General features: G+C 42.2%; 1 protein-coding gene across 1 annotated transcript in view; it reads right to left on the reverse strand.

Annotated features, from left to right (window-relative positions):
* LOC141134934 (uncharacterized) overlaps positions 1-13425 on the reverse strand; it is an 86458-nt gene that overhangs the window by 18920 nt on the left and 54113 nt on the right. The window contains exon 7 of the mRNA XM_073624366.1: positions 7015-7089. Within this exon, the coding sequence (XP_073480467.1) occupies positions 7015-7089 (75 nt within the window). The remainder of the gene's footprint in view (positions 1-7014; positions 7090-13425) is intronic.

Raw genomic sequence — 13425 nt, forward strand, 5'->3', positions numbered from 1 at the left:
CCATCAACATGGGGACAAGGTGCTTTGGGGGGCGCTACCCCAAAGCACCCTCCCCATGTTGAGGGCATGTGGCCTGGTACGGTTCAGGATGGGGGGCGCTCTCTCGTCCCCCCCTTTTCCTATGGCCTGCCAGGTTGCGTGCTTGGATAAGGGTCTGGTATGGATTTTTGGGGGGGACCCCACGCCATTTGTTTTTAAATTTTGGCGTGAGGTTCCTCATTTTGGCGTGAGGTTCCTCTTAAAATCCATACCAGACCTGAAGAAAAACACTGCAACAAAATATTTGAAATGCTCGTATGTGTGTTTTACCTGCATTTTTAAAATTAATAACAGGTGTCTCTTTAAAAACCCAGGAAAGTAACTGGAACTCCCACTTAGAGGTGGCTCAGCTTCCCTTTACACTGGAGTTACAGTATTGGGATATACAGGTGCATTTCATAAAACTAGCATTTCATCAAAAAGTTAATTTCAGTAATTCAATTCAAAAAGTGAAACTCATATTTTATATAGATCTGTTACACACCGAGTGATATATTTCAAGTATTTTTCTTTTAGTTTTGATGATTATGGCTTACAGCGAGTGACAACCCAAAATTCAGTATCTCAGAAATTCTGAATATTACATAAAACCGATAAAAAAATGTTGATACATTTTTAATACAGAAATGTTGGCATAGTGTGCACTCAATACTTGATTGGGGCTCCTTTTGCATAAATCCTGCATCAATGTGGCGTGGCATGGAGGCGATCAGGTGTTATGGAAACCCAGGTTGCTTTGATAGTAGCCTTCAGCTTATCTGCTTTGTTGGGTTTGGTGTGTCTCATCTTCCTCTTGACAATACTCCACAGATTCTTGATGGGGTTTAGGTCAGGCGAGTTTTCTGGTCAATCAAGCACAGCGATACCATGCTCATTAAACGAGGTATTGGTACTGTAATGGAAATTTGTAAGTTCTGTATATAATTGTATTGTATTTTGTATGTATTGCACTCTGCCCTCACTGTGCACACGGCACTAATAATGTTTTCAGTAAATGTTTACATTCTTTCGAGTCCTGATTAGAATTAGCCTGCCTATGTAACGCCCCTTGTTACCATAAACCTACAATTGTAATATTAATGTGATATCTACGTAATCATGTGCATAAAAACCTTCAATTGCGTCATAATAAAGCAGAACAGTAATTTGGAAAGATGCGGAGTGTATCTTTTGTGTCTGTTCCCTACTGCAGTAGTTATTATTAATTTGGAACCACTAATCAATATGAGGATAGGAGTTGCCTATCATCAATTTAACGGAGTCATGCATGGCGAGCTTTGCCTTAGGAGGGGATTCCAGGTGACCCTGAGTATCCGAAACGAGGAGCTTGAGACGATCCGGGAATTTCTGATAATCAGCCGGCTGAGGTAAGCCTTTTGCTTACATTTGAGTTATCAGACTTCCTTGATCGGTAAGGCATTTTCGGGACAAAGGGTACCTATTTTACTCCCCTTAATCGAACTGTATTGATTGGTGGTTATATGTTATGTTGTCCCTGTCTATTGTCCATCGGAGTGTTATAAATAAGAAAGGGAAGAATAGTACTGTTCACAGGTATATGTAGTACATCTGCTAGATAAAGTAGTTTAGAGGCAAGAGGGTATAGGCACACGTAGAGAAGAGAGAAGACTGGCCAGTCATTATGGGCATTGAATTAAGTAAGGGAATGAAGGGTAAGAGACCCTCAAAAATGCCCAGCGCAAGAGAAGCGCTATATATGAACCGAAGGTGCGGTTCCGCCTATACTGAGCCCCTAGATTAATGGTTAGAGTGGACAGGGATCCACAATGGGTAACTGGGTTACCAAGGTCCACAGGGACTAAGAATCATGCAGAGTAAACAGCTAGAGAAACAGCTATCAATGTGAGCAGGATGGATCAAGGGTGACATTAACACTAGACAGAAAGGGACATTTTCATGTTAAGTTGTGGGATGAATTTGGGATCAGGCACTATAACTAGTAAAAGTCAGAAACAGAGAAATGAGAGGTAAAACAGAATACTTTATATGTTGTCAGAGAGGGAAGATGGGATGAGCACTGTGGCTCCCCATCTGATCATAGAATCATAGAAGCTAGATATAAAAGTTATTTAAACAAAATAAGGAAAGCAGAATTTAGGCAGGGAAATATTAAAGAGTTAAAAGAAAGTGAGAGAATGATATGCATGTGTTGTGTACAAATGGGAAAAATGTAAGCGATTTTAGAGAGATATTGGTGTGTGTGCGAATGCTGGGACCTTTAGTTCTATTGCTTGTGTGTGTCATGTATGTAGATGTGACCCCCTCCTTTGTGCTCTCATGAAAGAAATGTGGCTGGGATGAGAGGTTAGTGATAAGCTGGAAGGACACCATTGCCAATTTCTGTTTTTTAGACAAAACATTTATAACAAAATGTGCCGGGTTAACGAATCTAATGGTAAACAATGTGATCACAATTATTTTGAATCTGTTTTCCAAACATGGTAAAATGAAGGTTACATTTAACCGTGTATTACACATATTGAATATCCTTTGATAGTGGAAACAGTGCATTTAAAAAAGGGAAATTAAGTAAAATTAAGTAATAATGAGTATTAATTTCTAATATGAGTTTAACAATTATATAGTGTATATATAGATATAATGAAACTGGTTTAGACAACCTTTGGTTGGAAATGAAATCCAGGTTATTGGGGAAATTTGTAAAAATGGGATTAGTTTAGATTAAGATAACAATTTTGTAATTTTACATTTATACAATAAGCCCTTATTGAGAGAAAAAAAGATTAAGATGAGGTTGTTATTTTGAATAAAGCTGCCATAATATTTAACAAAGCCAAGATGGATGGGATACATAAGAAGTTTTTCTACAAAAATGATATTGTAAGGTTTTTGATAATAACTTGATGTGCGGTCCATGATGTAAGAGTAATAATAAATAAAATTTAAATATAACAGACCCATCACATCAAGTCCACACACCCTGTTAGGATAGATGCCACCTGCAGCCAGTTGTTTTATAGTTTTTGATGCTTTCTGGTCCATCATACAGATTCTTGGTCCTTTTGTTTTTATTTATTTTTATTTTTGAAATCCAAAGCAGAATGTGTGGATTGTGAAATGATGTGCCCCTTTGTCTTGTAAAGTACAGTGGTATAAGCAGAAGAATATTTTGGATTTATGGACATCTCTGCATGACCGCAGGGTATTGTTATCATTTATTATAATATTGCCAGGAAAAAGTTGTCTTTTGAAACATGAAACTGGAGTTCTTACACAAATAGTGTGATAGAAAACAAGACATTGTAATATATTTATGCAAGCTGGACCCAGTAATGAAGGGTTCACCCCAATATATCAGAGCTGTAGCTTTTATGCAAAGGTGCTATTAGACAAAGTTAGATATTGTTTTGGTCAATGGTCCGACATTCTGTGCAGCAAATTTACAGCTAACTAAATGTTTGTCTAATGAAAGGTTTAAAATATGAGTTTGTTTATGTACAAATCTAACAATGAAAAATGCGTACATTTATTCAAAAGAAAGGAAAAGACGCATGTGTTAAATTGATGACATAGGAATCAGCTGCTGTGAGCCCAGTGCAGGACACACTCCCTGAAGACCCAGATATTAAATTTTTTTGTAGATTTGAGTATGCAGTTTATCACCCAGAAAGATACCCTGTATTCAAAGTCATTGGATCCTTTTTCCCCAGCTCAAGAAGCAGAGCTCCATGTTTTAGCAAAGCCTGTGAGCTATAAAAAGAGTGTATATTTATATAGATAGTCGAGATATAGAGAGCTTTTGGTTCCATTTGAAGGGCCAGAAGTTTGTTTTTACTTCGGCAGGTAAACCAATAAAGCATGCCAAGTTAATTTGATTGGCTGTTTTCAGCCTTCCAGCTTCTTGCTGAGGTAGCCATATTAACTTTCACACATGGAAGCAGACCAGGTGACTCTAAGGATGCTGCATTTACAGCCTCGGACACTTGATGGGTCTGTGCAACTCACAGATTCCACCCTAGTTCTGGCCCAGTATAGCTGGGATTAATAATTCAACTTTAAGGACCCCAGAACGAGAAGAACAAGTGGTCCACAGGGGGCAACTTATTATGAAACAGGACTTTGGAAAAGGTGATCATTTATGTCTGTCAGCCACTCTTTTCCCTCCAGCTTGACACATGGACCGTGTCATCAGTCACAAGCAGTTATGGCTGCCTTAGTAAATGAGCGTGGGATAGAGCCAGGGTTCTCCACAGTTGTTTTTATAACATACCACTTCTTGTTTTACCTGTTACCAAAGGTGTTACCAAAAGCTCAACATCCCTCCCAGAGATTACAAAAAAGATATATCCAGATGCCCGTCAGGATCTTACGAGTATGCATTTTGTCTGTATGGACATGTTTTTTGGATGTCCAGTGGCAAATTCTACTGCAAAGGCCACAGTAAAAAGTGTTATCAGAAGTAGTTTGTAAGTACAGAGTGCCAGAAAGTACAGAGAGTAACAGAGGAAATCATTTTTTTATAGGAGAGTCCTTACTAGAAATTTTGAGGTCTTATTTTTACACCCCTTACTGTCTACAATGTAGCGGACAAAGTAAAGTAAGAAACTAGAAAACTTTTGCCTGAATGTTTTCTTATATTTTATGAAGCCCCTAAGGGGGATGTTGGACTCTCTCCCTATGGGATTTGGTTTGGGAGTGTGTTACTCACTTGCTTATATTTTGTCTCAGCAGCTGAAGTCCTTCATTCGGATCTCACAGAGAATGTTGCTGATCTTTTAAGGTTTTTTACAAACTCATTTATGTGTTTTCTCCCTAATTCCAGATCCTAAAAGTTTGGAAGGATCTAAAACTAAAGCCAGGTGACTTTTGGATTGTTAAGAGACATTTATATATAAGGAAATGTTTGGAGACTCAATACAGCATCTATTTCATGTACAGTTTTTGCAAAACTTGAAGGAAAAGTCACCTGTATCCACACCAGACACTGCAAAAATGACTTAATTAAAGAAATCTCTGTGTTTGATTTGTTTCCCTCTTGTGATCACAGTCTAGGGTACTTTTTGATTCAATTACTTTAATTGTAAGGGATATATATATTTGAAAAATAGTTTAGCCATGTTGAAGTCATATTTGTCTTTTGTGCGTCTTCCATTTCATGTAGAATTGTCTGTGTTTACATATGCTGATAAGTCAGCATGTCCACAATTAAGCTAGAAGGCCATTCTGGCCACAGGAGTGTACAGCCAGTACTCTGTAAATATGTCTTATCAATCATTTGTTCTTCACAATGAAAAGTCATTTTGTAATGAAAAAGTTGCTCAGCTATTATTTTCTCCACAATGGAGTTTTTTTGCCTCTTTGGCCGGGACTACCTCCACCTAAGCATGTGGAGGTTCCAGGTTAAAGGTGATAGCAGGTATGGTTAGTGATCAAAATATTGATCAAAAGAGGGGAGACTGTAATGGAAATTTGTAAGTTCTGTATATAATTGTATTGTATTTTGTATGTATTGCACTCTGCCCTCACTGTGCACACGGCACTAATAATGTTTTCAGTAAATGTTTACATTCTTTCGAGTCCTGATTAGAATTAGCCTGCCTATGTAACGCCCCTTGTTACCATAAACCTACAATTGTAATATTAATGTGATATCTACGTAATCATGTGCATAAAAACCTTCAATTGCGTCATAATAAAGCAGAACAGTAATTTGGAAAGATGCGGAGTGTATCTTTTGTGTCTGTTCCCTACTGCAGTAGTTATTATTAATTTGGAACCACTAATCAATATGAGGATAGGAGTTGCCTATCATCAATTTAACGGAGTCAGTACTTTTTATCAAGAGGAAGATGAGAGACACCAAACCCAACAATGCAGATGAGCTGAAGGCCGCTATCAAAGCAACCTGGGCTTCCATAACACCTCAGCAGTGCCACAGGCTGATCGCCTCCATTCCACGCCGCATTGATGCAGTAATTCATGGAAAAAGAGCCCTGACAAATATTGAATGCATACTATACCATACATGGACAGACTTTTCAGTAAGCCAACATTTCTGTAATAAAAATCTTATTCTATTGGTCTTATGTAATATTCAAATTTTCTGAGTTACTGAATTTTGGGGTGTCACTCTCTGTAAGCCATAATCATCCAAATTAAAAGAAAGAAATGCTTGATATATACCACTGTGTGTAAAGCATCTATATAAAATATGAGTTTCACTTTTTGAATTGAATTACTGAAATAAATTAACTTTTTGATGATATTCGAATTTTATGCAATGCACTAGGCATGTGCACTGCTGAAAAATTTGTTCATTTTCATTTTCATTTCATTTGTTTGTTTTTTTTTTTGTTTTTCGGGTCATTAGTTATGATCGCAATTCGTCAATTCATAAATTTGTAAATTCCTAAAATTTCTAAATTCCTAAATCGGATAATTTGCAACTTTGGATAAATTAGTATTTGTTACGTTCTCAGACAAAATTAAAGGAAATTCCAATACCTATAATTTAATAGTTATAGTTAAGTTATTATTAGTAATAGTTATTATTTCAGATTTTTTAATTTTCGGGTTTTCGTATTTCCCAATTTGCAAATTTACAAATATTCAAATTTACGAATAATCGGAAAAATTTGTTAAACAGGTTTTCATTAATTCGGATAATTCCGAATTATCAAATTTGTCGAAATTCATTAAAAAACGAATTCGGAACGAAACGAATTGCACATGTCTAAGATGCACCTGTATTTGTTGCCAGGTGAGGATCACCCCACATAACCCCCCTGATACAGGGTTCCACATATTTTCAGGTGAAAGATTTTTGGAAATTTTTTTGATCCTTTTTGTGATGTAAAACGTACAATTATAACTATGATATAAATTATTGATGTTTTTATCTTTATCTGGACTTACAAACAAAATGCGGCCATCAGTAGATGTATTGTGGATCCTTGGAAAATTTTTGGATGAAATAATTTAGGATAAACTTACTTTTCATTTTCTGGAGCTCTTCTGCTACTTTCCCCAAAAATCCCAAAATCCTCGGACTGTCACTGGAAAAAGGACCTGAAATACACAGAATGTCAGGAGAGAGCTGGCTTCCTTTTATACTAGAGGTCTCCAAACTACAGACCACTACAAGATTTTATCTGGCCCGCAGCCAAGGTTAGTGGTCCCTCACACTCCTACAGTCTTCATTTCTCCACACCTGGACCCCAGTGCAGGTTCCTCCGGTTGTGCTGTCAGTATACCATCGTTGGTTGCTAGGGCTACTGGTATCCTACCAAATCCTTCCCCCAGCATTTACAGGAGGACCATTGTTCCTCCATCCAGACCTGGTATACAGCCGCACTTTAAGGGCTTTCAGGCTCCCAGTCACCCTGTAAGTGTATGAGGTAAGGGTGGACTCTGATGTAAGGGGGAACTCTGTAAGGGACCCTGATGTCAATGGGGACTTTTATATAGGCAATACTCTAATGGGGACTCTAGTAGATGGGACTCTAATGTAAAAAAAGGACTATAAAAGGGACTTTGATGGGGATCCGGATGTAGGAAAGACTCTCGTTTAAAGTGATTTTAAAGTCTAATTTTTTTTTGTTTATTAATAAACATATTATACTTACCTCTTCTTTGTTATGGTTTTGCACAGAGCAGCTCTGATCCTCTTCTTCTCGGGTCCCCTGCTGGAAATCCTTGCTATGGGGGCAGCCGAGCCGCTGCTCTGTGTGTCCATTCAGACACCGAGCTGCGGCTTGGCCCTGCCCCCTCATTGGCTCACTGTCTTTAATTTGAAATCATTTCTGTTTAAGACGAAACGCGTCTGTTTCTAGTCCTGTTTATGCCATTGCGTCCTCTCTTGATGTCTATAAGGAATCATATTTGATATGTGCTTTTATATTTGCTGAAATGTGAGTGTTCTACATTATTTATCCTTGAAAAAACCAGAGTCCCTGGTGAAACATGTCGGATTTGGCATCACGACAGAGATGCTCTATGCGTTCATCACACCTGTGCATGTGCAGTTGATTGCCTGAAGCCAGCGGTGACTACTTTGGCTGATACAAGCAGATGGTGGCCCAGAGGAATTGACACTTATATAGTGCTGACAGCAAACTGCTCACTGGAGCCCCACGGACCCCGCTCAACAAACAGAGCATACAGGATGGCACATACAGCCCCCCCAGACCAAAGAAAGATAGTACAGGACTGTGATTATATCGCTTCATGAATGGTCGGGTGAGCGGACCATAGGTCCTTTAACTGCCTCCTTTTACTTTGCATCCTGCTTGTTGTTACTTGTCAGCCAGTATTAGCCAACTTCATAAACAACGTCATTGAGCTATTGTTTTTCCAACAGTTAGACCCTGTGAATACATGCAATTCCATTCTGGGAAACTGTATTTCTGTGTCTTTGGACTGGATACTAACTGTGGACTATAATCATCTCTCCACACTGACAGCTATGTCTTGTTACAACTCTAATTAAGGCTGTCTCTGTGGGACTAGCAACTTGACTCAATCAACTACCCTCCAAACAGGGGTCTTTTGTTAAAAGGGTTTCTATTTAAATACAGTGACTGGACGGACTTTGTTATGTATGGTGCATGTCACTGAAATCATTAGTCTGATCCACAAATATTACTTAATCCCATTAACAATAGCCTTGTTACAGGTGTGTGCATGCATGGTTGAAGCGTGATGCAGCTGCTCTTAAACAGACAACGTTGTCTATTTTTAATATGATCTTGGTGTTGGTGGTGGGTACCTGGTCTTGGCCCCTTTTGTATTAAATATATTTTTCTAATAAAATTTATCCCTTATTAAGCAGCATGGTCCGCCTGTATCTCTTCTCAGTGGGACCCTTTCCCCTGAAAAAAATGTTTCTCTGATGGGGACCCTGATGTAAGGAGGGACTCTTTTGTAGGTGAGACCCTGATGGGGACCCTGATGTTAGGGTGACTCTTATGGGGACTCTGCTGTAAGGGAAGACTCTCATGGGGACTCTAATATAAGGGTGACTCTTATAGTGACTGATGTAAGAGGAGACTCTGATAAGATCTAGCTGTAATGGGGGAGGCCCTGATGTAATGAAGGACTCCAGTGGAGACCCTGATGTAAGGATAGACGCTGATGTAAGTGTGGATATTGATGGGGACCCAGATATAGGTGAGACTCTGATGGAAGTGATGGTGGGGAGCCTGATGTAAGGGGGCATAGATGGGAACTCTGGTGTAAGGGAAGAATCTAATGGGTATTTTAATGTAAGGGAGTATTCTGATGTAAGGGTAAAGCCGCGTACACACGAGCGGAATGTCCGACAGAAAAAATCCGATGGAAGCTTTTCATCGTCTATTCCGATCATGTGTAGGCCTCATCGGACTTTTTTTTTCGAAAATTCTGAGGGACCTAGAAATAGAACATATTCTAAATATTTCCGACGGAACCAATTCCTATCGGGAAAACCGATTGTCTGTATGCTGTTCCGATGGACCAAAAACGGCGCATGCTCTGAAGCAAGTACGAGACGGAAGCTATTGGCTACTGGATATTGAACGTCCTTTTTCTAGTCCCGTCGTATGTGCTGTACGTCACCGCGTTCTGGACGGTCGGACTTTGGTTTGACCGTGTGTAGGCAAGACCGCTTGAATGGAATTCTGTCAGAGTTCCAACGGAGAAACCTTTGGAGTTTATTCCGACGGCAAAACCGGTCGCGTGTAAGCGGCATAACTCTGGTGTAAGGGGAGACTTTGATGGGTTATCTAATGTAAGGAAGACTCTGATGTAACGAGAAGTTTGATGTAAGGGGGACTCTGATGGGATCCCGATATAATGGGGTACTCTGAAGGAGGGGGGCTCTGATGTAAAAGGGCAAAGGGGACTATAAATGGGATTTCGGTGTAAGGGGAAACTCTGATGTAAGGGTGGACTTTGTTGAAGACTCTGATAGGCCCACGTTTATTTATATTTCTTTGCTTTGTTTTACTTATTCTGAATAGTGGATCAAGTTCAAAACATATTCATCTAAATTGTAATTATTCATAAAACGGACTTTTTTTTTTAGAAAAGTTTGGAGACCTCTGCTTTGTACACACAGGTACTCGTGGAATTTATCTATCTAACTTCTTGCTAATGTCCAGCTAACCACCTGCCCCCTGGACCCTGCTCCCTCACAAATGCATCCTCCCCAACTCTCCAAAACATGCATTAGTCACCCCCATACTTAAAAAGCTCTCACTGGACCCCACCAATCCTAACAACCTAAGCCCCATCTCCTTACTCCCTGACCGACTTACTGACCACTTCACTGAGAATAACCTTCTTGATCCCTTTCAGTCTGGATATCGCCCTCAACACTCCACAGAAACTGCCCTCCTTAAACTAACAAACAATCTACTAACTGCCAAAACCAATGGACACTATTCTGTACTCCTTATCCAGGACCTTTCTATGGGTTGACCACCACCTTCTCCTAAAAAAAAACTCCATGCCTTTGGTCTCCGTGATTGTACCCTTCACTGGTTTTCTTCCTACTTACCTATCCATCTGCACCTTTAGCATTACTTAGAATAATAATTCCTGCTCTCATCTTCCTTTGTCTGTTGGGGGTCTCCCAATGTTCTGTTCTTGGACCTCTCCTATTCTCGATCTACACCTCTACATCTCTACGCCAACGACACCCAAATTTATCTCTCTACCCCTCAGGTCACTCCCTCTCATGAATCACTAATTTACTAACAGACATATCAGTCTGGATGTCATACCACTTCCTCAAACTTAATCTATCCAAAACCGAGCTCATCATTTTTTCTCCCCCTCGTGCCCCTTCCCCTGATCTCTGTCAAGATCGATGGCACAACTATCAACCCAGTCCCCCATGCCAAGGTTCTAGGTGTAATCCTGGACTCTATCTATCCTATAGGCCCCCACGTCCAAATCTTGCTGTCTCAACCTCCACAACATCTCCAAAGAATGCCCCTTTCTAACCAATGACGCCACAATGCTCCTAATTTACTCCCTGGTCATCTCTCGCCTCAACTACTACAACTTACTTCATATTGGACTACCTTTACATAGGCTATCCCCCCTTCGGTCCATCATGAATCCTGACCTTCCAGAACATTAAGGAACATCAAGGCAATGTTCTGGAAGGTCCTTCAACCAGTCAACCCCAGACAAGCTTTCATCAGTGGATTGGACCTAGCTTTGATTAAATAAAGAGGCAATGTTCTGGGAGGCTCTTTTTTTCATCCTCCCCTTAGGGGGGAGCGATCTGGACCCCAGGCCTAGAGGTTAGTTTACCTCTGTATGTAGACTATATGATCCTCCTTTATGCAGACATCCAAAACCATAAGACTGCTGCTGGTGGCATAGACATCCTAGATGTGATGTCAGGAGCCCCTGTAGACTCAGAGCCGTCAATCAAGTGCCACTTTATAGTATTTATCTTTTGCTCCTCCCCCAGCAGCTATATCAAAGGCTATAAGCGAGAGGAAATGGAGCTGTGCTGGTGAATTGACTAGTCATTTTTTCTAGTAAGTTCAAAGGCACATTTCAAGTAAATAAAAAAAATATTTGTGGAAAAGAAAAACACTGCAACAAAATATTTGAAATGCTCGTTTGTGTGTTTTTACCTGCATTTTTAAAATTAATAACAGGGTCTCTTTAAGAACCCAGGAAAGTAACTGGAACTACCACTTAGAGGTGGCTCAGCTTCCCTTTACACTGGAGTTACAGAATTGGGATATACAGTAGGTGACTGCGATATTGTGTCAATCTCGCTGCATTTCTCGGCGAGATTTGACACCTGCGAGCCCCATCGCAGGAGCCAGCGCCGAGATGGCTCACTCATCGGGAAAGGAAAACTTTGTTTTCCCTTAGCGATGAATGACAGGCAGTGCTGACAGCTGTCTGGTATGAATCCTGTGGGGAAACTCCGCGCCAAATTTTAAATAAAAAAACCGGCATGGGTTCCCCCCCCAGGGGCATGCCAGGCCCTTAGGTCTGGTATGGATTGTAAGGGGAACCCCCTACGCCGGAAAATCGGCGTGGGGGTCCCCCCAAAATCCATACCAGACCCTTATCTGAGCACGCAGCCCGGCCGGTCAGGAAAGGGGGTGGGGACGAGCGAGCGCCCCACCCCCCTCCTGAGCCGTACCAGGCCACATGCCCTCAACATGGGGGGGTGGGTGCCTTGGGGAGGGGGGCGCCCTGCGGGCCCCCCCACCCCAAAGCACCTTGTCCCTATGTTGATGAGGACAAGGGCCTCTTTCTGACAACCCTGGCCGTTGGTTGTTGGGGTCTGCGGGCGGGGGGCTTATCGGAATCCGGGAGCCCCAGCATGCGCAGGGACTCTGGGGTCATAAGGGGGTATGACCCCAGAGTCCCTGCGCATGCTGGGACCATGACGTCACAAGGGGGCAGGGTCACCGCCTATATAAATGGCTCCGCAGCTCGCACAAAGCATTCCAGCCGGAGAGAGCGTCATGTCAACATCGGAAGAAGAGAAGAAGCGACGAGACAGCGGTGGCAAGACAGCAGCGACAAGACAGCAGCGACAAGACAGCGGCAGCAGACCGGGCCCCTCGCTGGCAAAAGAGCTGGAAGAAGATAGTGGCGGGGCCCGGGAGAAGAGGCCGAACACCGGGAGAAGAGGCAGAACACCGGGAGAAGAGGCGGAACACCGGGAGAAGAGGCGGAACTCCGGGAGAAGAGGCCGAACACCGGGAGAAGAGGCAGAACACCGGGAGAAGAGGCCGAACACTGGGAGAAGAGGCCGAACACCAGGAGAAGTCGGAAGGAGACCCCCCGAAGTCAGAAGAATACCCCGGAGCTGCCTAATAAATTACTCTTAAAACCTGTGTACTGTGTTTTTTTTTATTGACACTTTTTTCCCTAGGTGAATGGGTAGGGGTACCATGTACCCCATACTCATTTACACAGGGTGGGGGGCCGGGATCTGGGGGCCCCCTTATTAAAGGGGGCTCCCGGATTCCGATAAGCCCCCCGCCTGCAGACCCCGACAACCAACGGCCAGGGTTCTCGGGAAGAGGCCCTTGTCCTCATCAACATGGGGACAAGGTGCTTTGGGGTGGGGGGGCCCTCAGGACGCCCCCCTTCCCCCAAGGCACCTACCCCCCATGTTGAGGGCATGTGGCCTGGTACGGCTCAGGAGGGGGGGGCGCTCGCTCGTCCCCACCCCCTTTCCTGGCCGGCCGGGCTGCGTGCTCGGATAAGGGTCTGGTATGGATTTTGGGGGGACCCCCACACTGATTTTTCGGCGTAGGGGGTTCCCCTTACAATCCATACCAGACCTAAGGGCCTGGTATGCCCCTGGGGGGAACCCACGCCGTTTTTTTCATTTAAAATTTGGCACGGCGTTCGCCCTCAGGATTCATACCAGAC

The sequence above is a fragment of the Aquarana catesbeiana genome, linkage group LG03 (genome assembly GCF_042186555.1).
Source record: "Aquarana catesbeiana isolate 2022-GZ linkage group LG03, ASM4218655v1, whole genome shotgun sequence".
In the NCBI taxonomy this organism is placed as follows: domain Eukaryota; kingdom Metazoa; phylum Chordata; class Amphibia; order Anura; family Ranidae; genus Aquarana; species Aquarana catesbeiana.